The following is a 26,816-nucleotide window of genomic DNA, read 5'->3' as shown; positions in this document are numbered from 1 at the left end:
CTGAAATGCTATCTCGAATGGTCTGTTTTTTCTGAGGCCTGGGCGTTTCTGGGAGATTTGAAGCTGTCTTGAGGCAACTTCCCCCAGGAACTTAGAAGGAATCAAAGGCTCTTGAGAGGCAGTTTTGGAGATAGGGAAAGACAGGAAACTGCAGATAAGACACATCCTGCTCTGGATCTAACCTCTTCCTCTCACTGGCCACTCTACTGTCTACCACACAGAAGGGAGTAGCCAAAGGCAAACTTTAGGTGCAAGGTAAGCTGCATTGTTTAGACCCCTCTCCCTCCAGCCTTCATTCACTCCCTTGCTTCCTATTTACAAACTTGTCTGTCCCATTTTCCCCCCCGGGAGACTCAGGTACAGCCATGTTTCCCACCATCGTCCCTATGAGTTATGCTCAGTTTTACGTGGTTATCCCAAGCTCTCTTGGAAGCACTGCTTTGAACGTCTCAGTGCCATCTTACGGTTTCTCCAGCGTAAATCTTCGTGTGTATACTGTGATGTCCAAGCCCAGATCTGCCTGTGTTTTCCTGATACACCCATTCCATTTTCACTGCTCTCTGATTCTCTATAAAGATAGAAGTTATAGGGCCTGGGTGGCTCAGTCGGTTAAGTGTCTGCCTTTGGGTCAGGTCATGATCCCAGGGTCCTGGGATCAAGCCCCTCATCTCGGGCTCTCTGCTCAGGAGAAAACCTACTTCTCCCTCTCCCTCTGATGCTCCTCCTGCTTATGCTTTCCCTATGTGCCAAATAAATCAATAAAATCTTTAAAAAAATATAGAATTTAGAGATCGTCAGTCTATGCCTCCCTCCCAATCAGAAACTTTAATCACTGTCACCTCTACTAAATCAGAATTAAAACTGAACTTTAATTTTGACTCTTGAAGGAACAATATCAGTGGTGGTAATAATAATATTAAAATTCTATTAGGGCTTACTATGTGTTTTCAATAGGGTGACCATATAATTTTCTGTCTGAATGGGGACACTTTTGGGAGTGAAGAGGGACATTATTATTTATTAATCAAGAGAATGAGCATAAATAGGTATCGCCCTGGGCAAACAGGGGCATTTATATGGTTTCATACCTATGAACCAGTTTCACATGGTTCACAAGGGCTAAAGGAGCTCTCCATGGTCTCTCTTGTAAGGGCACTAATTCTATCCACTAGTGCTCCACCTTCATGACATAATCACCTCTCTAAGGCCTCACCACTAAACACCATCTTACTGAGACTTAGGTTTTAATATACAAATTTGGGGTGGGGGTGGGGAAACAAACATTCAGTCTACAGCATCTTAGAATAAGGTACTTTAATTATTCCTAATTTATAGATAAGGAAACAAATACACAAGTTGATATATTATTGATCTTTAAAATCATAATGCAGGACTTTTGGGTATTCATCTGCTCTCATCCAGAAAAATGTCAATCAGTGTTGCAGGAATAATTAAAAAGGTGAACTGATTCCACAGCCCCATCCAAACAGACTCCAGTCGCTATGCTTTTAAATTCTCTTTTATTAGTGCTTTGCCAATCATCCAGCTTGTGTGTCTTATAGATGATGAAACTGAGGTCCAGAGAGGTGGAAAAATTTTCGTGATCATAACATACCAGTCATGAAGCTGCAACTAATACATATGGTCTTCTCACTCTACAGGCTCTAGTCAAATTCTCAAGAGCAATTTATGGAAATGAATATCACACTGTATGTGCCTAAAGAAAAGACATACTGTGATGTATGTCAAACTACTTGAGAAAAATTTTGAGAGATTGATATCACATCTTAATCTGTAATGAAGAGAAAGAGAGAGTGTTCATTTTTTCCCCCTCTATTAATCTTATCTCTTAACTGGACCATTTAGTCCATTTATGTAATGTAATTATTCACTTTTATTCTCCTCAGTGAATATCTACTATCTTATTTTGCTCTTTCTACGTGTCTCATTTGCCTGGCATTTCTATTTCCTATCCTTTCTTCTCTTCTTTTGGATTATGGGTGTATTTGTTATTCTGCGACAGCGATTAAAGCTGTTCACAAATTCTTCTCCTGTTCCAGGCACCTAGAAGGATCCTATTTCTCTGTCTCTTGTACTTAAATGTTAACATGAGGCTTTTTCTGGTCAATGAAGCGTGAATAGAAGTGATATGTGACCCTTCCAGTAGAAGGGTTAAGAGTGGCCCTGTGGGCTGCTATTTTTTTTAAGATTGTATTTATTTACAATCTTATTTATAATTGTATTTATTTACATATTACAAATATTTATTGTATTTATTTGGAGAGAGTTTGAGTGGGTGGAAGGCAGAACGGGAGGATAGAGAGAGTCCCAAGGAGGTTCCACACTCAGCCTGGAGTCTAACTTGGGGCTTGATCTCATGACCTGAGATCATGACCTGAGCCAAAGTCATGAGCAGGTTGCTTAACCGACTGAGCCACCTGGGCATCCCAGTGCTATGTTGTCTTTCCTTTGCTTCTTTGATTATGACAGTGTGTGTCAAGATGAAGCCTATGTCAGCCTATTTTCCCAAGTGAATACAGCAGGGAGAGCCCCTTAGCTAGACCAGGATAGACATGTAGCAGGAAATGAGTAAGAAACTTTAAACTACTGAAAGTCTGAGTTTGTTACTGCAGCACAACCTAGACTATCCTAACTGATCCACAGTCTACTTATTCCCTCTGCTAGTTTGGAATTCAAACCTTGTGTTTCAAATCTTTTCATTGTTTACCTTAGAAATTCTCAAATGCATAGTAAACATAGACAAGTCTAATCAGTACTTTTAATCATCTCTTGAACACTTGGCAATTCACATTACTTCCAAGTTATGTTCCTGATGTCTATTTTAATTTTATCTTCTTAACTCAACAACACATTATTGCTTTATATAGTCAAGACATCGTTGATTTGTTCACATATTTGTCATCATCTTTTTTAAATTTCTTCCTGAATTTCAGACTTCCATTGAGTAGCTTTTCTCGGTAACCTGAAATCCATGCTTAGACATTTTTTTAGTGGAGTGCTGCTTTAATGAAGTTATAAACTCCATTAGGTTTTGTTATATGTTATTGTTTTGTCAGCAAATGCCTTATTTTATCTTCATTCCCAAGTGTCAGGGTAAATAATTCTATGCTGCTGTGTTGAGAAATCAGAGCTAGTGTATTCTGTTAAGATTATAATGTGCTGGGGGCGCCTGGGTGGCTCAGTGGGTTAAGCCGCTGCCTTTGGCTCAGGTCATGATCTCAGGGTCCTGGGATCGAGTCCCGCATCGGGCTCCCTGCCGAGCAGAGAGCCTGCTTCCCTCTCTCCCTTTCTCTCTGCCTGCCTCTCCGTCTACTTGTGGTCTCTCTCTGTCAAATAAATAAATAAAATCTTTTAAAAAAAAAGATTATAATGTGCTGAAGAGGGGTCAAGCCATCCACATGGTCAGGTTACTCCCTCGGCATTCCAGTTGCCACTTTGGGGAGTGAAAAACCCAGGGCTCCATTTCAGGACATGGAAACAGAAGCAAAGTCTTAATATTTGTTACTTACATCTCCCAGAGTTGTGGGGAGAGAATGAATTAATGGCACAATGAACCAGAGGAAGGGGCAGTGCTCCATCCCTGGTCAGAAGCAAGCAAGAGAGAGAAAGCAAGGTAACAAGTACCTATCCCTTAAAAAGTGGTTGTTGTAGAAGTCACTAACTTTTCACCTGCTCAGGTCTAACTGATTATTTTATTTTATCTTTGAGAGGTAGGGGAGGAAAGGCAGAGGGACAAGGACAGGGAATCTTAAACAGACTCCCCAGCGACAGGGAGAAGCCTGATGGTGAGGTAAATCCCAAGACCCTGAGATCATGACTTGAGCTGAAATCAATGCTGTATGCCTAACCAACAGAGCCACCAGGCGTCTCTCAGAGATTCTCTTACCTGAATAAAGGCAATCTTCTGAGAGTGAAACTGCCCTAAATCTCCACTGGGGAGGTTTTACAGACTGGAAGAAGATAGGCCACTCACACCTACATAAGCAAACATTATCACAAACTGTCTTGCTTCCCACTTGTTCCCAAAAGTTCATTTACCTCCCCCCAAAAACACAAAAACAAGACCCCATTTATATCCTATTTTCCTCCCTTCCCTCTCCTATGAAGTTAATCTAGAAACCTCTATCCCTTGCTGTTCGGGGAGCCACTTCTTTTGTGCTCTGACAGAGGCATGCAAATAAACCTTGTCTATTTTCCTGTCAGTCTTTTTTTATTAGGGACAGTACAGGCTCTCTGACATGAACCTAAGTGGTTAAGGGAAGTTTTCCTCCCAACACCACTCCAGATGATATGCGTGTTATGTGGGACAAAGAGACAGACCAAACCTGGGTGGAGGGTAGGGTGCTGGGCAAATTACAGAAACATAAAAGTAAAAGCTCACACCATACCACATCATCCTTATCCACTGGCACTTTCCAATTCATACTTGTTCACAAATCATGCCAACTTCACGGAAGAGTTCTTGGATATCATGTGGCAACATGATAAAAACTCTTCCCTTTAAAGAATTCTGTTCTTTCTACTGAGGTCACTCTCTTCTCTCCTCTTCCCCTTTCTTCCTTTCCTCAGGGCTTCAAAACTGCCTACTTTTTCACGTTCAGGTTTTTTGCAAAAATAAAAAAAAAGAAAAGAAAGAAAGAAAAAAGCCTGGAGGTTTTTACTTCACCCCCTACTTTCTTAGGAAGTCAGAGATGGCTCCATGTCAATGACACAGATTCTTTATGGAGGATGTCAACAGCACCCTATGTGAGCCATCACGAGAGCTAGCATTTATCATGCTTTCCAAGGATCTCTCCAAGCCTTCTGCCCATCCTACCTTATTTTGTCCTCATAATAAACCTAAGACATACTTATCATCATCCCCATTTCAGGGTGGAGGAAACGGAGGAACAGGGAAAGAAATTCAGTTCTGGGAGTTGCCCAGCTCCTCAGATGCTAAATCAGAATTTGGACTGAGACCATCTAAATCCAGAGCAAGGAGGGAATTATGATTATTCTCATTCCAGAGAAATGGAAATTGTCACCCCGAAAAGACAGGTCTCTTTCTAGGAGGTGTGAAATCGTATAAAATTCTGCGCACTAAAGACTCCATTTTAAAGCTCCATTTCCCTTTGTAGCGAAGTTTTGAACTGGGCGGAAAGACCTTTTGAACTGGCCAGACACAGTAACTGTTTTATAAGCAGTTGCGTATAAAGATGGGGACACCTGGCATCTGGGTCATAAAACTGCCAGTGTGGCCTTCTGATGACAGATGATTAAATCATGCAGAGCAGGAATTGTGTGGTGTGATAACACCAATGCATTAGTCAACCCAAGCATAAATCAGCAGGGCTCAGTCTTCTGCTCCCTGATGCAAGTCTGTACCCCCACCCTTTAGCCCCCAAACTGTTCTTCCTGTGCAGGAGGGTGCTTCTGGGGGATTGCTCCAAAAAACACAATCTTGAGACTTCCCAGTAAAGTCTTTTGTTCTTTTTCAGTTTTTGCTTTCTTTCTCAGTTGACAGAGGGAAATTTCTGCTAAGAAATATGGTGTTCTCTATTTTTTTTTAAAGATTTTATTTATTTATTTGTCAGAGACAGAGGGAGAGAGTGAGTGAGCACAGGCAGACAGAGAGGCAGGCAGAGTCAGAGGGAGAAGCAGGCTCTCTGCCGAGCAAGGAGCCTGATGTGGGACTCGATCCCAGGACCCTGGGATCATGACCTGAGCCAAAGGCAGCTGCTTAACCAACTGAGCCACCCAGGCATCCCATGTGTCCTCTATTTTTTCTCCAAAGAGGATTTGGGTGTTTTTTTGTTTCTTTGTTTTATAGGTAGTTGCAATCCCAGCATGGGGCTCAAACCTGTAACCAGCCACGAGATCAAGAGTCTCATGCCCTGGTGACTGAGCCAGCCTGACATCCCTTGGGGATTTGGTTTGACTTTAGTTCCTCTCCTCCACTCTGACCTTCCAGGAGCTGTTGCTGTGGCCAAAAACTGCCACACACTCACCTTCTACATGCAGGAGAGCTGAAGTGGCCAGCAGTCCGGAGGTTGCAGGTCTCCTCCTCCTCCCTGAGGGGCACTGCCCATACCTCCACCCCCCCCAACCCCCAGACCTCGGGTCCTTGCAGCATTCCACTGGGCACAGCTGGATGCCCACACCCTGCCCCCCACCAAGAGGTGAGGTAGGAATTCCAGCCATGCCAGGACCCCTGGGGAGACAGAGGACATCCTTTCCCTGCTGTTCTGAGGATCACGTTTATGTGTCCTTTACAAACCTCCAAGCACTATTTGTTGAGAATGGCCTCCTGAGATGACAAAGACTTTGCTGGGGTTCAGACATCAATACCATTGTAACCAAGATTCACCTTTCCCAGCAGTCCTGAAAAAAAAAAAAAAGTGGTGTGGATGTTTCCCTACAATGTCCTTCCTCATAAGGTCCTTGGTTCCCACTTAAGTGAAACCAAGATGCTCCTCCCACCTGTCATTCCTTGGAAGCCAAGCCCCTTTGTAATCTGTATAAGATTCCCTCCCCAGGGATCTGGGGATAAGAGAGACTGGCCTTCGGCTCTGTGCTAGAGACCAAGCTAGAGATCCAGGTCAGTGGTTGAAGAGGTGGTCTCAGAGACTCCTTCTACTTCTGCGTTGGATTGGAGGGACTGGGGTGGCTGAGGTTAGCACCTGGAAAAACTTGAGCTGGACCAATATCGGGATGGAGCATGTGGGCTACAGGGAACCAAAGGCACTGGGGGAGGGAAGCATCACTCTTGGGAATACAATGGCATCCCTCTATGATGCTGGTGTTAGGCACTGGGCTGTTGCCCTTTTGTTGGAGGACAACAGGCCTCTCTCTGTCTGTCATGATCCTGGAGGTCATGTGGTATTTCAGGGATGCAGTTCAGCTCATGGTTTATTCAAAAGGATTTTCTAATAAGCCCCTTGAGCACTGGGATAAATGTATTTGTTTTTTAAATGTATTTTATTTCTTTATTGTTTTAAGATTTTATGTATTCATTTATTTATTTGACAGTGAACCACAGAAAGCATAGGCAGAGCGGGCAGCAGAGGTAGAGGGAGAAGCAGACTCTGCATTGAGCAGGAACTTGAGGTGGGGCTCGATCCCAGGACACCCAGATCATGACCTGAGCTCAAGGCAGACACTTAACAGACTGAGCCACCCAGGTGTCCCCTCAAACGGATTTTAAATTTTAAAATTTCTAGTATTCAGACACAGGACTGTAAGATTTTAGTTCACTGTCAAGTCACCACCCAGAGGCGAGGACCACCTCTCTCCAGCAAGGGGGACTTAAATGCTCTTGGATAAGAGTGTACGTGAGCATCTCAATGCTTGGAAAATTGCACAGGAGGTGGGATACCTTACTGGATGACCAAAGGGAGACTGTGAGCCAGGGAGACCACATGTAGGAGCTGGGGTTCTTTCTCAGGCAGTGCTTTTTCTCTTCTCTCCTTTTCCTGGCTAGGCTCTTCCAGAGGAGTGAGACCACCATGGCTCAGGAGAGGTTCTTCATCCTGTTCCCACTACTGGTCCTGGTGCTGCTTGTGCTGGGTTGTGTCCAGCCTTCTCTGGCCAAGGAGTCACGGGACGAGAAGTTCCAGCGGCAGCACATGGACCCAAACACCTCCACTGTCACCTCCGGCTACTGCAATGAAATGATGAAGCGCCGAAATATGACGGTTGGACGGTGCAAGCCAGTGAACACGTTTATCCACGAGCCTCTGCCAGATGTCCAGGCTGTCTGCTTCCAGGGAAATGTCCCCTGCAAGAACGGGCAGCCCAACTGCTACCAAAGCAGCTCCAAAATGCGCATCACTGACTGCCGCCTGAAGAAAGGCTCCAAATACCCCAAATGCGACTACCAGACCCAGCAGCTACAGAAATCCATCATCGTGGCCTGTGAAGGGAATCCATACGTGCCAGTCCACTTTGACGGTTCTGTGTAGGTCTGCACCTGAGGCCAGAACAGCAAGATGCCCCACCTCCCTGTTGTGGCACCTGCTTCTCCCCTCTCCCTTCCTTGTTCTGAGGGACAGAACTCCACTCAGGGCTCCTGTCCAAAACACACACGTGTCCCTGCCCAGGGCGTGCCCCTGTGTGGTTTGGCGGGGTGAAGGGAGTCCCATGTGAACCACTTCACTGCTTCTTTCAATAAAACACAGTTGCAACAACCTGGATTTCTGAAGCTGTCGCCATCTGGTACCGTCTGTGTGATTGTGTTCCTGCTTGGGTGAGAACTGTAAATCTGGGTAGATTTCCTAAGCATCGAATAGAATCATTACTTGCCTTTGCTACTGACTCTTGGTTCTCGGTGACCTGAGATAATTCGTTTTCTCAGAGATGCCTTGTTGTCAAATATGAAGCTGTTAAGTATGGGCTATTTGAGATGAAAGGGAGCTACAGTCTGGGACTGTCCTGCTGGGTGAGATGATGGAGGGTGAGCTCAAATACCAAACTCTCTGGCACGGAAGGAAGGACAGGGTGACCTCAAGAAGACCCTGCTCAGGGTCCTGGGATGGAGCCTTGCATCAGGCTCTCTGCTCGGCAGGGAGCCTGCTTCCTCCTCTCTCTCTGCCTGTCTCTCTGCCTGCTTGTGATCTCTGTCTGTCAAATAAATAAATAAAATCTTTAAAGAAAAAAAAAAAGAAGACCCTGCTCAGACCCTGGCTGGGAGGACATGGGGCTGAAATTATGATCCTAAATTTTCCTTTTCCTTTTATTGAGTGAGCTATTACCAGATCACAAAAATGGCCATCTCTTAGTTGGAAAGTCAGAACCTTCCACTTAGGAGCTAGAGGGGTCTGAAAGGATTATTAAATTGAAGGAGAATAAGTAGATTTTGACTCACGTATCCACTTTCATGGGAAGGGCCTGCCTAGAATGCTGCAGAAAAGAATTCTAATAAGCAATGTGGTTGAACAGTAGCCTCCGTTGAAGGCAGGATGGACGTAATTGTGTGTGTTCCACTTGCCATCCTTGAGATAAGGTAATTCCCACTTTTACAGAGGAACAGCCTGAATCTCAGGAATAGGTAAATGACTTGCTCATGGCTGCTGCTACTTAGTGGCACAGCTGAGACCAGACCCCAGGTCTCCTGGCCTCCAGTGCTTATTCTTTCTGCTACCAGAGTGGACTCAGGAAGAAAATCCTGCAGTCTCCCTTTTCCTAAGTGCGGTGGAGGAGGGCACCTGGGTGGCTCAGTCAGTTAAGTGGCCTACCCTTGATTTCAGCTCAGGTCTCTATCTCAAGATCTCAGGGTCATGAATTCCAGCCACGCATTAGGCTTCACTGGAGGCATGGTGCCTACTTTAAAACCATAACTATTAAGAAAAAACCAAAATACCAATCCCCCTAATTGCTGTGGATGGAACTATAGCTCTCTCTCTGACCTCGCTGGTGGCTCTCCCTCCTGTTTCCAGGGTACCGGCTCTGTGAGTGCTCCGTGTCTGGCATCACTTCTATAGAGCCCTTGAACATGCTTTGCATCAGCTTCTGTCATCACTTCATCATCTCATTGGACCCCCTGTTTCCAGCTGCATCTGGCTCCTAGAACTAGAGAAAAGCCCTACTTCCAACCAGTCTGACCAGTTCAGTCATTGTCCTTACACACAAAATTCATAAATGTTGGAAGAGACTGTGTTTCCCTTAAGTGAAGTGAACTTTTTGCTTCTGAAGAGGGGAGAAGGGCTGTGGGTGACAAGGGCCAGATATCCCTGCATTTCTGTGGTAATGAGGATCCCATTTCTTACCAGCAGTGAGGATGAAGATGGAAACTTGGAGTATCTTGACAGATTCCTTGACAGATTCCTTGGGCCAGGATTTGTATTAAGTTCATTGGACCCTTATTCCCAAACCTCAATCACCTCATTTCCCTCCTGCTGGTGCTAAGAGAACACTTTCCTGAAGCCTTTAAGAATATTCACTGGGGGTTTTGCTTCACTATCGGCACATTTACCAGTCCTGGCTTCTGACTCCCCTCATGTTCTGGGCCTGGGACTGCTCGGAGCTTCTGTCTGTGGAAGAAAGTGATAGGTGGTACCTGGGGAGCCTGTCGGGAGCGAAAGTGCTCTGAATAGGAGGACACTGGGAGAGGAAAGACAGAGTCCTGCCATAGAGAGGGTCAGGCACAATCAAGAGGAGAAACACCCCAGATAGTCTGGTGACAAATTGGAGGTCTCTGTTCAATGGGGAGACTATTGCTACCCCACAAAGAAAGGAGTACTAACCCCTTCTAGGAAACAAATCTGGGCAGATAGATTGAAAATTTGAAGTGCTAACATATTAAGGTGAGTATCTGCTTCAAGGCAGAAATGGCCATATCCAGTGATTCTTTTAAGAAGGATAATGCTAATCGCCTGGGTGGCTCAGTGGGTTAAGCCGCTGCCTTTGGCTCAGGTCATGATCTCAGGGTCCTGGGATCGAGTCCCGCATCGGGCTCTCTGCTCAGCAGGGAGCCTGCTTCCTCCTATCTCTCTCTGCCTGCCTCTCTGCCTGCTTGTAATCTCTCTCTGTCAAATAAATAAATAAATAAATCTTTAAAAAAGAAGGATAATGCTAATTTCCAGAAAATTCTTCAAAACAAACAAGCTTCAGAAAGTCTGCATTCTCAGTGGACAGGTAAGCCCATCTCCATGTCCCAGTTTCTCCTTACTCCTACAGTTTTAAGTATTTCCTCACAATCATAGTGTCTTCTGCCCTGGTGATCCTCTTCTGCCCCTCTCAGCGGTAAATTCTTCCTTCAGTCCTGCAGCCGAGAGCTCCCCCACACCAGTACTACCTCACGTCAAAACAGATCAGTCCTCCACACCTAAAGGAGTCCTTCACTGAACAGGGTACCTGAGACTCACCCTGGTCCTTTCTTTCCAAATGTTGCCTCATCAGCGTTTGCACTTTGAGCTTTCTCTCTAACTGAAAGGAAAGGCCACTCCCAATCCCTACTCTTGCCTTCTTAACTGAGTCAGCTCTCACAGGGCAAGTGTGAACACTGAGAGGGTGCAGAATCTATCTGCCATCATGGAAAACACTTCCCTATTGCTTTGGGGACTTGATCATAAATGTGGAATGGCCCGCAACTTACAAGATTCATGTTTCATGACGGAGGGTCCTACACAGAAGGCACAGAATGAAAATGTATTTCTGAGGATGAGACAGGGGCACAAGTGCAAGTATCTCAAAACATTGTCAGGAATCACTTCCTAGGGGGCAAGTAGCATAATACCTCTACAAATCCTTCAGCAAATCCATGAGTACCTTGGGTTGCTACAGGCTTACAGTAAGCGTGGATGGGAACATGTCTTCTTGACTTCCTCCCTCCAAGCTTATTTCTCTTCTCATTCTCTTACTGTCTTCTTAATTAACAAGAAAGAAGAAGTTGTTCATCTGAAGGCACAGAGTATCACTGGTTATGTTCTACTAAGGAGTAAGGTGACTGTACTTTAAGGTAATGACTGTTATCTGCCTTCTCTAGTTTCTTCTAGTGACAAGTCTGGGGAGGGCCTACACCTGGGGTTACTTTCCTTTCTTTTCCATCCTCCATGAGTTTGCAGCTGGGTAGATAATGGCACCAGGGCACCTGATTGAGCCCCAGTCCCACTATCAGCTCCCTACGGCCCGAAGCATGTCTACAGCCCTCACTGGGCCACGGTTTTCTAATTTGTAAAACCAGAGGGATGGGTTTGGTCATTTCCAAGTCCCCTTACACTGCTGACTTTCTAGAGGAGTATCTGTTCTCTTTCTAGCAGTGTTGCCCAGGGGCATGTGGATTTTGGCTACATGTGAATAGGTATCTCTAGAACAGTCACGTCACTGAGATCTGGTTTAGGTCAGAGCACTCTCTCTGAGGCCTGGGTCATCCTAGCCAACTTGGAGCACCCTTCTAGGGGAGATTCTCCTCTCAAGCAACTTCAGACAGCCTCTGAGAGTCTAAGCTGGCAGCTCACTTCCGCCAGGGCTTGTTAGGCTTCCTGGACCCTGACAGCCCATGGAGATTTTCGTTTGGCTCCGATGCCCCAGAGGGAAGAGATAAATGCCAAGGCAAGATTAGGGTAGCAAATAAGAGAATGTGAGAGTGGGACCTGGAATTTTCTGAGTGTCATTGGAAACATGCCTGATAGAGGTTGAGGGGTACTTGGCTGGCTCAGTCCACACAGCATGAGACTCTTGATCTTGGGAGTTGTAAGTTTAAGCCCCACATCTGGTGTAGAGATTACTTAAAAACAAAACCTTTGAAAAAAAATAGAGATTGAGAGCTGGGCCCTGCTTCAGGCCAGCATGTTTGGCAGCCTCTCTTCCCCTTGTCCTTCAGACTCCCCCTTCCCTCCCATAAACATCACTGAACAATTTTTTAAGAGGACAGCTGTCCGATAATGGGGCTTGTGCTACTGTAACATAGAGACAAAATCTATGTGCACATGACTAGATACACATGTGATCATGTATATAGACCTGTGAAGTTAAGAAAAATCAGGGCAAGGAGGGCCATTTGTGATCTGGCTCCAAGAACTTCATCTTAAGAATGGGGAAACTATGGCATGAAACCAAGAATAGAATGAAGAAAACCAAGTCTGTGGATTCCTTGAGTGTGGGCTTTTATGTTTGCCTGCAAATTTGTGTTCTTTTTTAAAAAATTTTTTTTAAATGATCAAAATAGGAATATATATCTTTTCAATGTATAATTCTCTGCATTTTTTCCTAAAGATTTTATTTATTTATTTGACAGAGAGATAGAGAGCATAAGTAGGCAGAGTGGCAGGCAGAGGGAGAGGGAGAAGCAGGCCCCTTGCCGAGCATGGAGCCCGACATGGGGTTTGAACCCAGGGCCCTGGGATCATGAACTGAGTTGGAGGCAAGCACTTAACCAACTGAGCCCCTAGTCACCCCTGATTCTCTGAATTTTAACACACATAGAAAGTTGTTAAGAGATGATTTATCACAGCTGTTAACTCAGGAAATGAACAAGGAGCCCTGGCCCTGCAGAGGCCAACTGCTCTATCCCAGGAAATCTGAGGGGGCTGGACAAATCCACAGCACAGCTCCCGGCTAGATCTGCCAATCCTGTTGCCAAACAAATTCAGATAAACTCGTCACAAGAGAAGCTAATAAGTCAAGAGATAAGGGTTTGGAAAAGAGAAAGGGAGCAATTTGTTTCCAGGGCCAGCAGCTGGGGGAGGTGGCAGACTCAAGCCTTAACAATTGATTTCTCTGCCTGCAAGATGGACAACCAGAGTTTTCTAGAAGAGGTTCAGGGCAGGGGATGGTACCTGCAGGCAAGAATCACGGGTGAGGTGGGATGTGTTCAGCCCATGATCTTGGCAGTGAAAGGGATGCAGGGGATGGTTGTCTAGGCATTCCATTGCTATCTGGGCTTTTCTGGTCTGGAGGCTGGAATGTTCTGGTCATTATCAGTGCCTCAAGTAAGTGCAATAAGAAATAACTGTTGGGGGACGCCTGGGTGGCGCAGTTGGTTGGACGACTGCCTTCGGCTCAGGGCGTGATCCTGGAGTCCCGGGATCGAGTCCCACATCGGGCTCCCAGCTCCATGGGGAGTCTGCTTCTCCCTCTGACCTTCTCCTCGCTCATGCTCTCTCTCACTGTCTCTCTCTCTCAAATAAATAAAGAAATAACTGTTGGGTTCTATACTTGAACACGAGGCTCACTAACAGAATTGTGCAACTGTTATCACAACCAGGACACACGAGAGTTCTACCACTCTCATTTCCCCTTGTGCTTATCTTCTATAGTCATATACTTCCCACAACCCCCACCCCCAACTCTGGGAACCACTGATCTATTCTTTGTCACTATCGTTCTATCTTTTCACAGTATTGTATAAATAGAATTGTACACCATGAACTTTTCCAAGACTGGCTTCTTTACTCAGGGTAATGCCTTTGAAATTCATCCAGGTTGTATGGATTCATAGTTTATTCCTTTTTATTGCTCAGTAGCATTCTATTGCATGGATGTTCCATAGCTTGTCTGTCCATTCACTCACTGGAGGACATTGCCCGCAAATTTGGGGTGATTATGAAGACAGCTGCTTTAAACATCTGTGTACAAATTTTTGTGTGCGTTGTTGAAAGGATAGACACACATATCAACAGAACAACATCAGGAACCCAGAAACACACAAATATGATCAAAAATTTTAAAAAGATTTATTCATTTCTAATTTGTCCAAGAGAAAACAAGCCAGCACAACCATGGAGTGGCAGGCAGAGGGAGAAGCAGCTCCATGCTGAGCAAGGAGCCTGATTGCAGACTCGATCCCAGGACCCAGGGATCATGACCTGAGTCGAAGGCAGGTGCTTAAGCAACTGAGCCACCCAGGAGTCCCCGATCAGGTGTTTTTTGACAAAGGTGTAAAGCAGTTCTAGGAAGAAAGATATTTGTTTTGGTGATTGAACATCCAAAAAACCCCATGCAAGTCCCTTCCCCAAACTTTCAAACCCTAAATATTCCTTCCCTTCCCCACTCTTCTGAAAAATTTATTTCCATTCTATTTAGTTAACATATAGTGTATTATTCATTTCAGGGGTAGAATTTAGTGATTTGCCAGTCACCTTAATGCTCATTACCGAGTTACCCCACCTCACTACCCACCTCCCTCATCAACCCTCACTTTGTCCCTATAGTTAAGTCACTCTCTGTTTTTATCTCATTTTATTTCTTTCCCTTCCCCTATGTTCCTATCTTTTGTTCCTTAACTTCCACATATGAGTGAAATCATATGGTATTTGTCTTTCTCTGACTTATTTAACTCCATATAATATACTCTAGTTCCATCCATGCTGATGTAAATAACAAGATTTCATTCTTTTTTTTTTAATGATTTTATTTATTTATTTATTTGACAGAGAGAGATCACAAGTAGGCAGAGAGGCAGGCAGAGAGAGAGAAGGGGGAAGCAGGCTCCCTGCTGAGCAGAGAGACCGACATGGGGCTCGATCCCAGGACCCTGAGATCACGACCTGAGCCGAAGGCAGAGGCTTAAACCACTGAGCCACCCAGGCGCCCCAACAAGATTTCATTCTTTTTGGTGCCCTGCCCACTCTTCGGTACCACTGGAGAGACCGGTGGTGTATGTTTTAGTCCTGGACCCCAAATGAGGATCAGTTCTCATCCAGAGAGTAAGAGGGAGCATAGAAGCTCGGACAGGGTAGGCATGAAAGCAGAGGAAGTTAGAAGAAGGAAGGTAGAAGGGGGTGCTTGGGTGGTTCAGGCGGTTAAGCGTCCTAGTCTTGATTTTAGCGCAGGTCGTGGTCTCAGGGTCCCGGGAACGAGCTCTGTGCTGGGCTCTATGCTCAGTACAAAGCCTCCTTGGGAATCTCTCTCTCCCCGCCCTTTTGCCCCTTCCCCTGCTTGCACATGCTCGCTCTCTCTAAAATAGATAAACGAATCTTTAAAAAAGTAAGGTAGAGGGAGTTATGTATATGGCATGAAGGAAGTAAGTCTGGAGAGACTTGGAGGAAAAAAGGATGAGAAAACAAGATCAGAAAGGGTGACATAGTTGAGTTCATAGTTCCCTTGGTTCTGTTGACTTCCTGTTCTCGAAAGTTCACTATCAAATCACTCAGGAGGAGGAGGAAAATCACTTTTTCTCACAGAAAATATAGCTTCACTTTTCCAGAATTCTACCTTTCTCTCTTGGGCTTTTAGGAGTGAGTTTCCACTTATTGGCTTTTAAAGAAGTGATTAAGTTAAAATGAGACTCTTGGGGTGGACTTTAATCCGATGTGACTGGATTATAAGAAGAGGAAATGGGAAAACATGGAGGTGTGTCGGGGGGCACATGTGCAGAGAAAAGACCCTGTAAGAATGCAGCAGGAGGGCATCCCTCTTCAAGCCACAGAAAGAGGCTTGAGAAAGAAGAAACCAAACCTGTCAAAGCTGTGATTTTGGACTTCTGGTCTCCAGAACTGTGAGAAAATACATTTCAGTTGTTTATTTATTTTTTAAAATTTTTAAATAAAATTTAAAATTTTAATTAAATTAAATTAAAATTTAATTTTTAAATAAAAATTAAAAATTTTATTTATTTATTTGAAAGAAAGAGAGAGAGCACAGGCAGAGGGAGAAGTAGGCTCCCCACTGAGCAATGAGCCTGATACAGGACTTGGTCCCAGGGTGCATGATCTGAACTGAAGGCAGACACTTAACTGACTGAGCCACCCAGGCATCCCACAATTCTGTTGTTTAACCCACTCTTTCTGTGGTAGTTGTTATAGCAGACTTAGCAAACTGATGCACACTGCCACCAATTCTTCCAGTCCTCTTGAATTATGTCTTTAATTTCTTAGATCAGTGCTCAGTGTGCCACCATGATATCCCCCAGTTCCTGATGCAGTTCATCCCATCCTATGTCCCAGACTAGAGCCTTGGAGCCCAACTGGACTTAGTGAGGGCAGAAGGTAAGGCCCCATGCTATCCCTCTTCATCCCAGGAATAGGAACAGATTGATAAGACTCATTTGTATTCTGCCAAGGTGCCATGGTTTGGAATAGCACATCTTGAACCTCCTCAATACTAAAAATCAACAAATGTGCCAAAAGAATTTAAAGAAGAGAGCCATCCTATGTTCATGGGTCTAAAGACTCAACATTGCTAAGATGGGGATTCTCCCCAAATTGATCTATAGATTCAACTCAATCCTAATCAAAATCCCTGGAAGATAAGCTGATTCTAAAATCCTATGGAAATGCAAAGAACCTAGAACTGCCAAAAGAACTGTTTAAGATAATATTTTCAAGTAATCTTTAAGTAAGGCAGGGGTCAAACTAAAAACCCCAAGATCAAGAGTGGCATACTCAACCCACTGAGCAAGCCCAGCACCCCAAGAATAGCCAACACAACACAACACAACACAACACACAACAACTTTTAAAAGAGCAAAGTTGAAAGGCTAATGCCACTAGGTTTCGAAACTTATTATGAAGTTGGGGTGGGTTGGGGACAGTAAATTGGGAGTGAGGGAATCTAGAGTAGTATAAAGAAAATTTGGGAGAAGGATGGATACCTTTATGATCTTGATGATGGTGGTTGTTTCACGAGTATACACATAGGTCAAAACTTACCAGGTTGTATTCTTTTCATGTACATTGTGTATTGTGTGTCAGCTCTATGTCAATAAAGCTATAAACACCATTGTGAACTTAGTGTTTTTTAAAAGAAGTGTAAGGAGAATGAGTAGACAAATTAATCTCAAAATTCAAGATTTTATTTTATTTCTTTTAATTTAAATTTATTTTATTTATTCAATTAATTAACATATAGTGTATTATTAGTTTAAGAGGTGGGGTTAGCACTGAGTGCTCATCACATCACCTGCCCTTCTTAATGCCTATCACCTAGTTACCCCATCACCCCACTCCCCACTCTTCCAGCAACCCTCAGTTTGTTTCCCATGGGGAAGTCTCTCTCTGAGTTCCCATGGTTTATTTCTCTCTCTGAGTTCATCTCGTTTTCTTTTCCCCTCCTTTCCCCTATGTTCCTCTGTTTTGTTTCTTAAATTCTAGATATGAGTGAAATCATATGGTATTTGTCTTTCTCTGATTGACTTATTTTACTTAGCATAATATACTCTAGTTCCAACCATATCATTGCAAATGGCGAGATTTCTTTTTTTGATGGCTGAGTAATAGTCCTATATATATACCTATATATATACCTCATCTTCTTTATACATTCACCTGTCCATGGACTTCTGGGCTCTTTACATAGTTTGGCTCTGGTGGTAACTATTTCACCTTTGTGGGCTGCATGTGGTCTCTCTCTTCCCCTCCCCTCCTCCTCTTCTCCTTCCCCTATCCCAGTGGTCCTACCTCTAGATGGACAGTGGTTCCTAAATCATACTGCCCATTACAGTCATGCAGGGACCCTTAAAAACAAATTCCATAAAGCCCAGGCCTCACCCTCACAAATTTCTTTAGTTGTTTATTAAGTCTTCATAAAATTCATTTAATGAGATTGAGGTGGGACAATTTCTATGTCTCTCCTTTACTGTCACACTGCCACCACACTCATAACACTTCTAATGCCACATGCGCTGGGACAGAGGGGGCTTCCCAACACCAGGCCACTCTGGGACACTGGCTGGATATTGTACAATTTAACTCAATTCTGACACTAACTCCCTGAAGACAGTGTCAGCTCTCTAGGTTAAAGGCTCGGTCCCACAATACTCCCCCAGTCCAGATGCCAATCCCAAATCCAGGTTTTCACCTGTGCTTCTGACTGCCTGGCTGTAAATCTGAGTTTCCCACCACCCCCTTGTTTGTTGGATTGATTTGGTGGAGCTCAAGGAAACATTTATGCTTTACCAGTTTATGAAAGGATATGATAAGGAGAGTGATGAACACCAAGATAAGGAGATAGCTGGAGTAAGGTCTGGGAGGGTCCCTAATGAAGGAGCTTCAGTCCCTATGGAGATGGGGTATATCACCGTCCCAGTGTAGATGATGTAGGAAAGATGTTAAGGTTTGAAACCAGTGACCAAGAAAGAATTCCTGAGACATCTTTGGTGCATAAAGGTGTTTTAATTAAAGTAGTGGGCAGGACCCGAGGGCAGATAGAGCTGTACTTGGGTCATGAGGAGTGGCCCATTACATACTTTCAGGCTAGGAGGGAGTTAGGGATAGAGTTAGTCTATAAGAAATTTGGAAGAAAGGTTTCCAGTATCTTGAGAAAGCCTGCTACTGTTGGGAAAAAGTAATTTATTACTCTCTAGGAAAACCTTAGTCACGAGACCCTTCAGAGGGTCATAAGCTTGGGGGATGATTGCCAATGTGTATCCAGGTGTGGAGGGAGATGAAGAGGGTTTCCAAATGACTTTTTGAATGTTAGAGTAGACTTACAGGACCCTGGGTTTCAGGTGAAGATTGTCATCTGCCCTTGGCAAAGTAGTAACATCGAGGCAGCTGAGTTCCAAAAAGAACATCACTCTTCCTTTGTCAAGGACTTGTTAGTGGGTGGTAGGTAATATGGAAATAGAGTTTTTCTTTGGTCTTTGTTTCCCCCATCATAAATGTGTTTACCAACCTGAAGTTTCCTCAACCCTGTACTTTTGGGAATTTTACAGAGGCTATTGCACATAGGCAGGACCAATTATTACCTCCATATTCAGGCCCTCCTTCCTCCCTCAAGGATGGGGGTGAGGCTGAAATTGCCAAACATTTAATCATGGATCCATGTTTTGGTGATCAGCCACCCAGGTGGCTGCCAAGGGTCTCTTTCTTAGAACAAAAGATGTTCCAAGTGCTCTTATCACTTTGGAATTTACAAGGGTTTCAGGAGCTCTTTGCCAGGAATCAGAGGCAGAAATCAACATATATTTTCTACTCTACCAGAGGGATACAGTCGTTGATACTGTTTTTTAAAACTCCCAGGTGAATTTCATATGAAACCAAAGTTGAGACCTGCTAGAACATTTGCTAAATTCATTTCTAAGATTTGCCACAGTTCTATCTTTCTAGATTGACTGTCAGGTCATTGAAGCTGATTCAGGGATATCCCTAAATGAATATCTGACTTAGTCAGTTTTCTTGACTCTCCCACAACACATGATTGCATGCAGAAAGGAACACAAACCTGTCAGAGAGTCCACCGTGATTTGGTCGATTTATGTAGATCTAACACCTCTGAGCATAAAAGATTTTCCTCAGGTTATCCTCATTCTTACTCCCTTCCACAATTTCTTCAATCTATGAGTCCCCTAACATATAAATAACCATAGTCAAGTACTAGATGAGTAAGACTGAGTAACTGAGTGGTTTGATGAAAGGAAATTCAGCCCTTTACTAGGTTACTTTCTCCAAGAATCTGCTGAAATGTCCAGGTAATGTAATAGAGTACATAAGTCCACTGTGATTACTGATCAGGTTGATGCATGCCATCTGAAGACCCCTTTCCCTGAGGATGATGCTATGTTCCTATACTGGTTCCTACCCAAATGTGAACACAGATCTTTGTGTCCACTCCCCCTGCACTTGGCTTGAATACTTTGACACTCTGATGTAAATATCGTGCTGCTTAAGATCAATACTAATGAAAGCGGCTCTAAATTGGCAGACTCAAGTCCCATGAGAGAAGCTCCCCTACTGGGCACCCACTTTCTCAAATGCCGGGTTGTCCTGGCCTTCTTGTGTCTTCCCACTGAGAGGGGCCTTGAGGATTTAGCACCCTTGGAATCCAGGCTCCTGAACCCTGAAACTTTCATATTTCTTTGTTTCTAAGACCTGACATAAAGATGTGGCATAAAGGAAGGTGAGTCCAGCTAGTACAGCTGTTAAAGGAATCGCTTGGTTTGGAAAGAACCATTGTGCAGCACAGATAACTGACACACATAACTACTTCACCATGGGGCCTTTCTGATAGGTATTATGTTTGCTGCTACTCAAAGACAGATCAGTCTACAAAGCACTTTGACTTACCCTGGATTGTTAACCGAGTGAGGCTAGTAGTTGGCAAGGAAATGGAAAGATATGAGGGGTAGCAGAATAGGCCACCCCCCAATATTCCTTTTTAGCATAAGAATTATGTTAAGCTGTTTATTGTGAGAAAGTACAGAGGAGAAGTTCTAAAAGCAGAGTAAAGGTAACTCTTTTGTAGGGGAAACTTACATTAGAAAGAGGCCTGTTCAGGGAAGTGAACCATGAAATGGGTCACCTTCATCTGAGAGAGTCATCTCCCTGGTAGGGCAAATATTGTTTCCCAAATATTTTCTCCTCTCACCTTTCTCTGAATTGCCTTCCCCCCTTTTAAAGCCCTAGACCCCAATCCTTTCCATAGTCAGGATGGTCCATAAAACTCAGTTGGCTCCTTGCTTTTAAGAATAATGTTTCTGTGGGGCTCCAGTATTATGTACATATTAAAATAGTTTTTGTCCTATTAAGTTGACTTTTTATTAAGGGGTAGGTGTTTTCAGCCAAGAACCTAAAATGGTAAGGAACAATTATTTTTCCTCCCCTGAACCTAGGACCTAAATTCTCAGTCCCAGCCAAATTTTTTTTTTTTAGAGACTTCTTGATTTATGTGAGAAACACAGAGGAGAGAAAGAGAGCAGATACCCAAGAAGGTGGGAGAGGTAAAAGAAGAGGGAGAAGCAGGTTCTCCTCTGAGCAGGAAGGCAGAAAGGGGCTCATGGTGACCAAGAGATCATGAGCTGAGGCCATGGCAGAGGCTTAACAGCTTAATCCACTGAGACACCCACATGCCCCACCGCCAGTCAAATTTTAATCGCTGTCCTTCAGTGGTTAAATCAACTACCATTTCCAAAACAGCATGATTTCTGTGATATTTCAATATTCAGGAGGGCAGGATGTGTTCAATTCCCAGCGCTTTTTTCCCCCCTTGATCTATGCTTTCTCTTCATGCATCGCAATAGATCATGGGAGAATTGACTCTGCGGCTACAGTGATTTATTATCAGTACTACTACTTACATTTATAACACTATCTGATGAAATACAGAAACCAATAGTAAAGATGTACAGTGTATCGGTTGTCAGGGTTAGAACCTGTGTGTGAAATACTATGCACATACTATGAGGTGTACTTGTCACCTCCAAACAAGCATGGACCATGGTTTCAAGGGAAATATGTAAAAGCCTTGAGCAGAGTTTGAAGGGATGGAGCACATTCTTGCTCCAAAGTCCCAGGGATGCAGTGGTGGGGGAAGTAGCAGAAGCCTTGGGTGGCTGAATAACCTCAAAGTTCACCTAGGGCCCAGATGGTTCTCCTGAGTATATTGGCAAATACTATCTAGATGGCTCCAGGCTGGCGATGATCTGAAAAACATCCCAAATGCACACACTCAAGGTCATTACAATACAACAGAAAGTGTTTTATTGCTGTGAACAAAATACAACAAAGCTTGACAGAAGTTCCAAGATTATAAAAATAAAGAGGCCTGGGTCTTTCCTGGCCCTCTTGGCTATTATTTTCCTTCAAAACACACAGAACAGTTGCTGTGGCTGATATCGAAGAGGTTACTGCCTTTGTTCTCCTCTAGGAGTCTGATGGATTCCTGTCTCATGTTGAGGTCTTTTATCCATTTTGAGTTTATCTTTGTGTATGGTGTAAGAGAATGGTCGAGTTTCATTCTTCTACATATAGCTGTCCAGTTTTCCCAGCACCATTTATTGAAGAGACTGTCTTTTTTCCACTGTATATTTTTTCCTGTTTTGTTGAAGATTAATTGACCATAGAGTTGAGGGTCCATATTGGGGCTCTCTACTCTGTTCCACTGGTCTATGTGTCTGTTTTTATGCCAGTACCATGCTGTCTTGGTGATCACAGCTTTGTAATAAAGCTTGAAATCAGGTAACGTGATATGCCCCCAGTTTTGTTTTTGTTTTTCAACATTCCCTTAGCAATTCGGGGTCTCTTCTGATTCCATACAAATTTTAGGATTATTTGCGCCAGCTCTTTGAAGAATACCGGTGGAATTTTGATCGGAATGGCATTAAAAGTATAGATTGCTCTAGGCAGTATAGACATTTTAACAATGTTTATTCTTCTGATCCAAGAGCATGGAATGGTCTTCCATCTTTTTGTATCTTCTTCAATTTCTTTCATGAGTGTTCTGTAGTTCCTCAAGTACAGATCCTTTACCTCTTTAGTTAGGTTTATTCCCAGGTATCTTATGGTTCTTGGTGCTATAGTAAATGGAATCAATTCTCTAATTTCCCTTTCTGTATTTTCATTATTAGTGTATAAGAAAGCCACTGATTTCTGTACATTGGCTTTGTATCCTGACACATTGCTGAATTGCTGTATGAGTTCTAGTAGTTTGGGGGTGGAGTCTTTTGGGTTTTCTATATAAAGAATCATGTCATCTGCGAAGAGAGAGAGTTTGAACCCTCTTACACTGTTGGTGGGAATGCAAGTTGGTGCAGCCTCCTTGGAGAACAGTGTGGAGATTCCTCAAGAAATTAAAAATAGAACTTCCCTATGACCCTGCAATTGCACTCCTGGGTATTTACCCCAAAAATACAGATCTAGTGAAAATAAGGGCCATCTGTACCCCAATGTTTATAGCAGCAATGGCCACGGTCACCAAACTGTGGAAAGAACCAAGATGCCCTTCAACGGACGAATGGATAAGGAAGATGTGGTCCATATACACTATGGAGTATTATGCCTCCATCAGAAAGGATGAATACCCAACTTTTGTATCAATATGGATGGGACTGGAAGAGATTATGCTGAGTGAAATAAGTCAAGCAGAGAGAGTCAATTATCATATGGTTTCACTTATTTGTGGAGCATAACAAATAACATGGAGGACATGGGGGGTTAGAGAGGAGAAGGGAGTTGGGGTAAATTGGAAGGGGAGGTGAACCATGAGAGACTATGGACTCTGAAAAACAATCTGAGGGGTTTGAAGTGGCGGGGGGTGGAGGTTGGGGGAACCAGGTGGTGGGTATTAGAGAGGGCACGGATTGCATGGAGCACTGGGTGTGGTGAAAAAATAATGAATACTGTTATACTGAAAATAAATAAAAAATAAATTAAAAAAAAAAAAACACAGAGCAGAAAGGAATGCTCTTTGTTTGTGTCCCCAACTCTGGCCTGGCATCATAGCCCTCTAATTCCCTCACTCCGCTCCTTCTTTCCTCTATGGGAACCATGGAAATCAACAAAGGAAAACAAAAGGCAGAAGAGATCATGGGAAAACCTGCACCGAGTGAGAAGGAACATTATGGAAACTTTAGTCTTAGTCTAATCCTACAGGAGTCATACAACTGGGAGAGTAGCCTGGCTGATGAGGGTCCCAGGCAAGAATGTAGAACGTGTTCTGGGGAGTGGTACTGTAGCTGCAGTCAGGATATCTCCCTCTAGTGTGATAGGGGGAAGTCATGTTAATAGGATTTGCACTCTGGTGGCAGTTATTCCCACGAGGCCTGCAGGTCCTATTGGGCCAACTGCAGGTAATAGTCACATTCTGTAAGAAGTCGTGCAGGAAAGGGTTTTGATGTATATAGGTTCAGTTAAGAATATTGACAAGACGCATTGCAGAGTTGCATTGGACAGGACTTGCTCTTAGATGCTATTCATAAATGTTTGAATGCTGGTGGAGCCGAGTGACATAATGGATGCACTAGCCCCCGTGATCCCAATAGCAACAGGATGAGAGGAAAGGGTACCAGAAGATCTAGCATCATCTCTTCTGTGTAGGAAGAGAGAAGAAAATGAAAGCATGATAGTAATAGAGGTCATAAGAGGAAAATTATCATTCACAACCATTTAGATCTGTTTGTGACTTTTAAGATTTCATTGGTCCTTTTCCGGTTGTTTAAAACATCTTTCTGACATGAGTCTTACAATTCTAGGAAGGAGCTAAAGCCCAGGGAGGAGGAATGTGAGTTAAGATGGCATTTCCTCTGACTGGCAGAACCTATTCTTCTGTTTCTTTTGTGCTTATGCAAAGGGAAACTGGTCTCTTCCCTCCTCCGTCCTGGAATATTTCTCCTCCATCTCTGTGACCTGGACCTTCTGGCCATCGTCACAGCTCTACTATCCACAGCTCCCAGGCTTCTCCTCTTACCGGTCTTAAGGCTGGAACTCCTGCTGTGGACAGAGGCACTGCTTAGTCCCAGGCTCAGAGGCTTTTAAAGTCTGCTGTTCTTCTGCCAGGTATGTCAGCATAGCCTTTGTGCAGCAGGAAAGGGTTCTGAGCCCTAGGAAAGAGGGAAGGGAAACCTAGGGCTTGGAAGATGCCCTTCTTGTGCACAGTGTGGATGAGACCCACACCCTCCAACTCACTGTTTAAAGCCAGTATCCCTGCAGATGCAGGAAGACCAAGCCTCCTTAAAGGAACAAAGAAGAAGTGATAACTTCCTCAAAGAGGTGTGAGGAAATTATGAACTTCTGATATGGGTTGAGTGTTTTCTTCCCTGAAACTTTAACATTTTGAGCTCCATGATTTCAGTTTTTTAGGAGAAAACATACCACAAACACCTAAGGCTCCCCCAGTCCAGCTTGTCACCTGTGTTTCTGACTGCTTGGCTGTAAATTTGAGCTTCCTCCAACTCCCTTGTTGTTTTATTACTTTGCTAGAGTGGCACACGGAACTGGAGGAAACACTGATGGTTTATCAGTTTCTTAAAAGATATGGTAAAGGAGACAGATGAAGAAGAGCCAGATAAAAAGATACCTAGTGTAGGTGGGAGGGTCTTAGGGAAGAAGCTTCTTTCTTCATGGAGTTGGGGTGCATCAACCTCCAAGTATAGATGATGTAGGAAAGATAGGGTTTGAAGCCAACAGCCAAGAAAGAATTCTTGAGACATCTTTGCTGCAAAAAGGTGGTTTTTTTAAAGCATGTGGACCCAAGGAACCAAGGGCAGAAAGAGCTGCACAGAAAGTGGGTCATGAAGAAGTGGCCCTTGACATAGCTTCTAGTTGGGAGGAAGATAAGGATAGCATAAGTCTCTAAGGAATTTTGGAAGGAAGATGTCCAGGACATTGAGGAGGCTAGCTCTTGTTAGGAAAAGGTCATTTATTACTGTATAATCGAACCCTAGTCACAAGAACCTTCAGATATATATAGGTGAGCCATATGCTTGGGGAATGATTGCCAAGATATATCTTCCAGAGTAGAGACAAGGCTAGTTTCCAAGGGAATTTTTGGTGTGAAGGCAGGCTTCCAGGATCCTGGGTGGTTGGGATAATGACAAGCTAAGATTGCTTTTTGTCCTTAGTAGGTTATCGATGACATGTAAGCTGGTCAGTTCCCATGTGAATGTCACTCCACCTGTTTCAAGGACTGGTCAATCGGTTGTAGGAAGTATGAAAATTTAAGTTTTCTTTTGCCTTTGTTTCCCACATCACTTGCATCATCACTAGAGATTCAGTCTTGGAGGATAATGTAGGGGAAGAAGCAGTCTTTTTCTTCTCCCCTTTCTTCTCAGCTATGGCCTTTATAACATAAGACAGATTAACAAAAGAAAAACAAACAAGCTTATTAGCATGGATATTTCATATATACATGACAGAAATGCAGGGACTGGTGTGAAATATGGTGATGTTGGAGTCCAGGAGTGAATGATCAAGAAGCATCTTTTGTACAAAAGGGTTGTTTTTAATTAAGGAATGTACTGCGACAGGACTCCTGGGCAGAAAAGGCTGCACTGGGGTTGTGAGGAGGGGCTGATTCTCTACTCTTAAGATGGGGTGGGGTTAGCGATAGCCAAGTCTCCCTGGAATTTGGAAGTGAGGGCTTTAGGGCCTTACAGGCCTAGCTGCTGTTAAGATAAGGTCATTTTCTAAGGTGTAGTACAACTTGAGTCTTGAGACCCTTCAGTGTCTGTCGGTGGGCCATGATTGCTCACATATAGCCTGACGTAGAAATAAAGGAGTTTCCAAAGGGATTTTTATATGTTAAAGGGCACTTACAAGATGCAGGGGGTTGGGCTAAGGTCAGGCTAAGATTACCTTTTTCCTTTAGCAAAGTATTAACATTGAGGCAGCTGAGCTCTTTCAAGAATGTCTCTCTGTCTGTCCCAAGTACTTGTCCATGGGCTGCATGTTGTAAGGAAAATTTTTTTTAAAAAGATTTTATTTATTTATTTGACAGCCAGAGATGACAAGTAGGCAGAGAGGAAGGCAGAGAGAGGGAGGAAGCAGGTTCCCTGCTGAGCAGAGAGCCCGATGTGGGGCTCAATCCCAGGACCCTGAGATCACGACCCGAGACTAAGGCAGAGGCTTAACCCTCTGTGCCACCCAGGGGCCCCTGTAAGGAAATTTAATGTTCTTTCTACATTTCCTCTGCCTTTGTTCTTCACATCAGGAAGAGTCATTCAAAGA

General features: G+C 43.8%; 1 protein-coding gene across 3 annotated transcripts; it reads left to right on the top strand.

Moving 5' to 3' along the window:
* On the top strand, window positions 1–26,816 carry LOC122893134 (ribonuclease pancreatic-like). Of its 3 annotated transcripts, XR_006381582.1 has the most exons (3): window positions 1–255; window positions 7,481–8,245; window positions 26,800–26,816. XR_006381582.1 is itself a non-coding variant. In XM_044229973.1 (2 exons), exon 2 carries the CDS (start codon window positions 7,506–7,508, stop codon window positions 7,959–7,961), a length of 456 nt encoding a protein of 151 aa, XP_044085908.1. In that variant the 5' UTR covers window positions 1–255; window positions 7,481–7,505; the 3' UTR covers window positions 7,962–8,587. The 3 variants fall into 3 exon arrangements, 2 of the variants coding, with proteins under 2 accessions (XP_044085908.1, XP_044085906.1); XM_044229973.1 differs by lacking the exon at window positions 26,800–26,816 and having other exon boundaries at window positions 7,481–8,587; XM_044229971.1 differs by lacking the exons at window positions 1–255; window positions 26,800–26,816 and adding an exon at window positions 6,550–6,598 and having other exon boundaries at window positions 7,481–8,587.

The sequence above is a fragment of the Neovison vison genome, chromosome 13, assembly GCF_020171115.1.
Source record: "Neovison vison isolate M4711 chromosome 13, ASM_NN_V1, whole genome shotgun sequence".
Lineage (NCBI taxonomy): Eukaryota > Metazoa > Chordata > Mammalia > Carnivora > Mustelidae > Neogale > Neogale vison.
The sequence above is the reverse complement of the archived record's forward strand: the minus strand, read 5'-3'. Positions and strand labels throughout refer to the sequence as shown.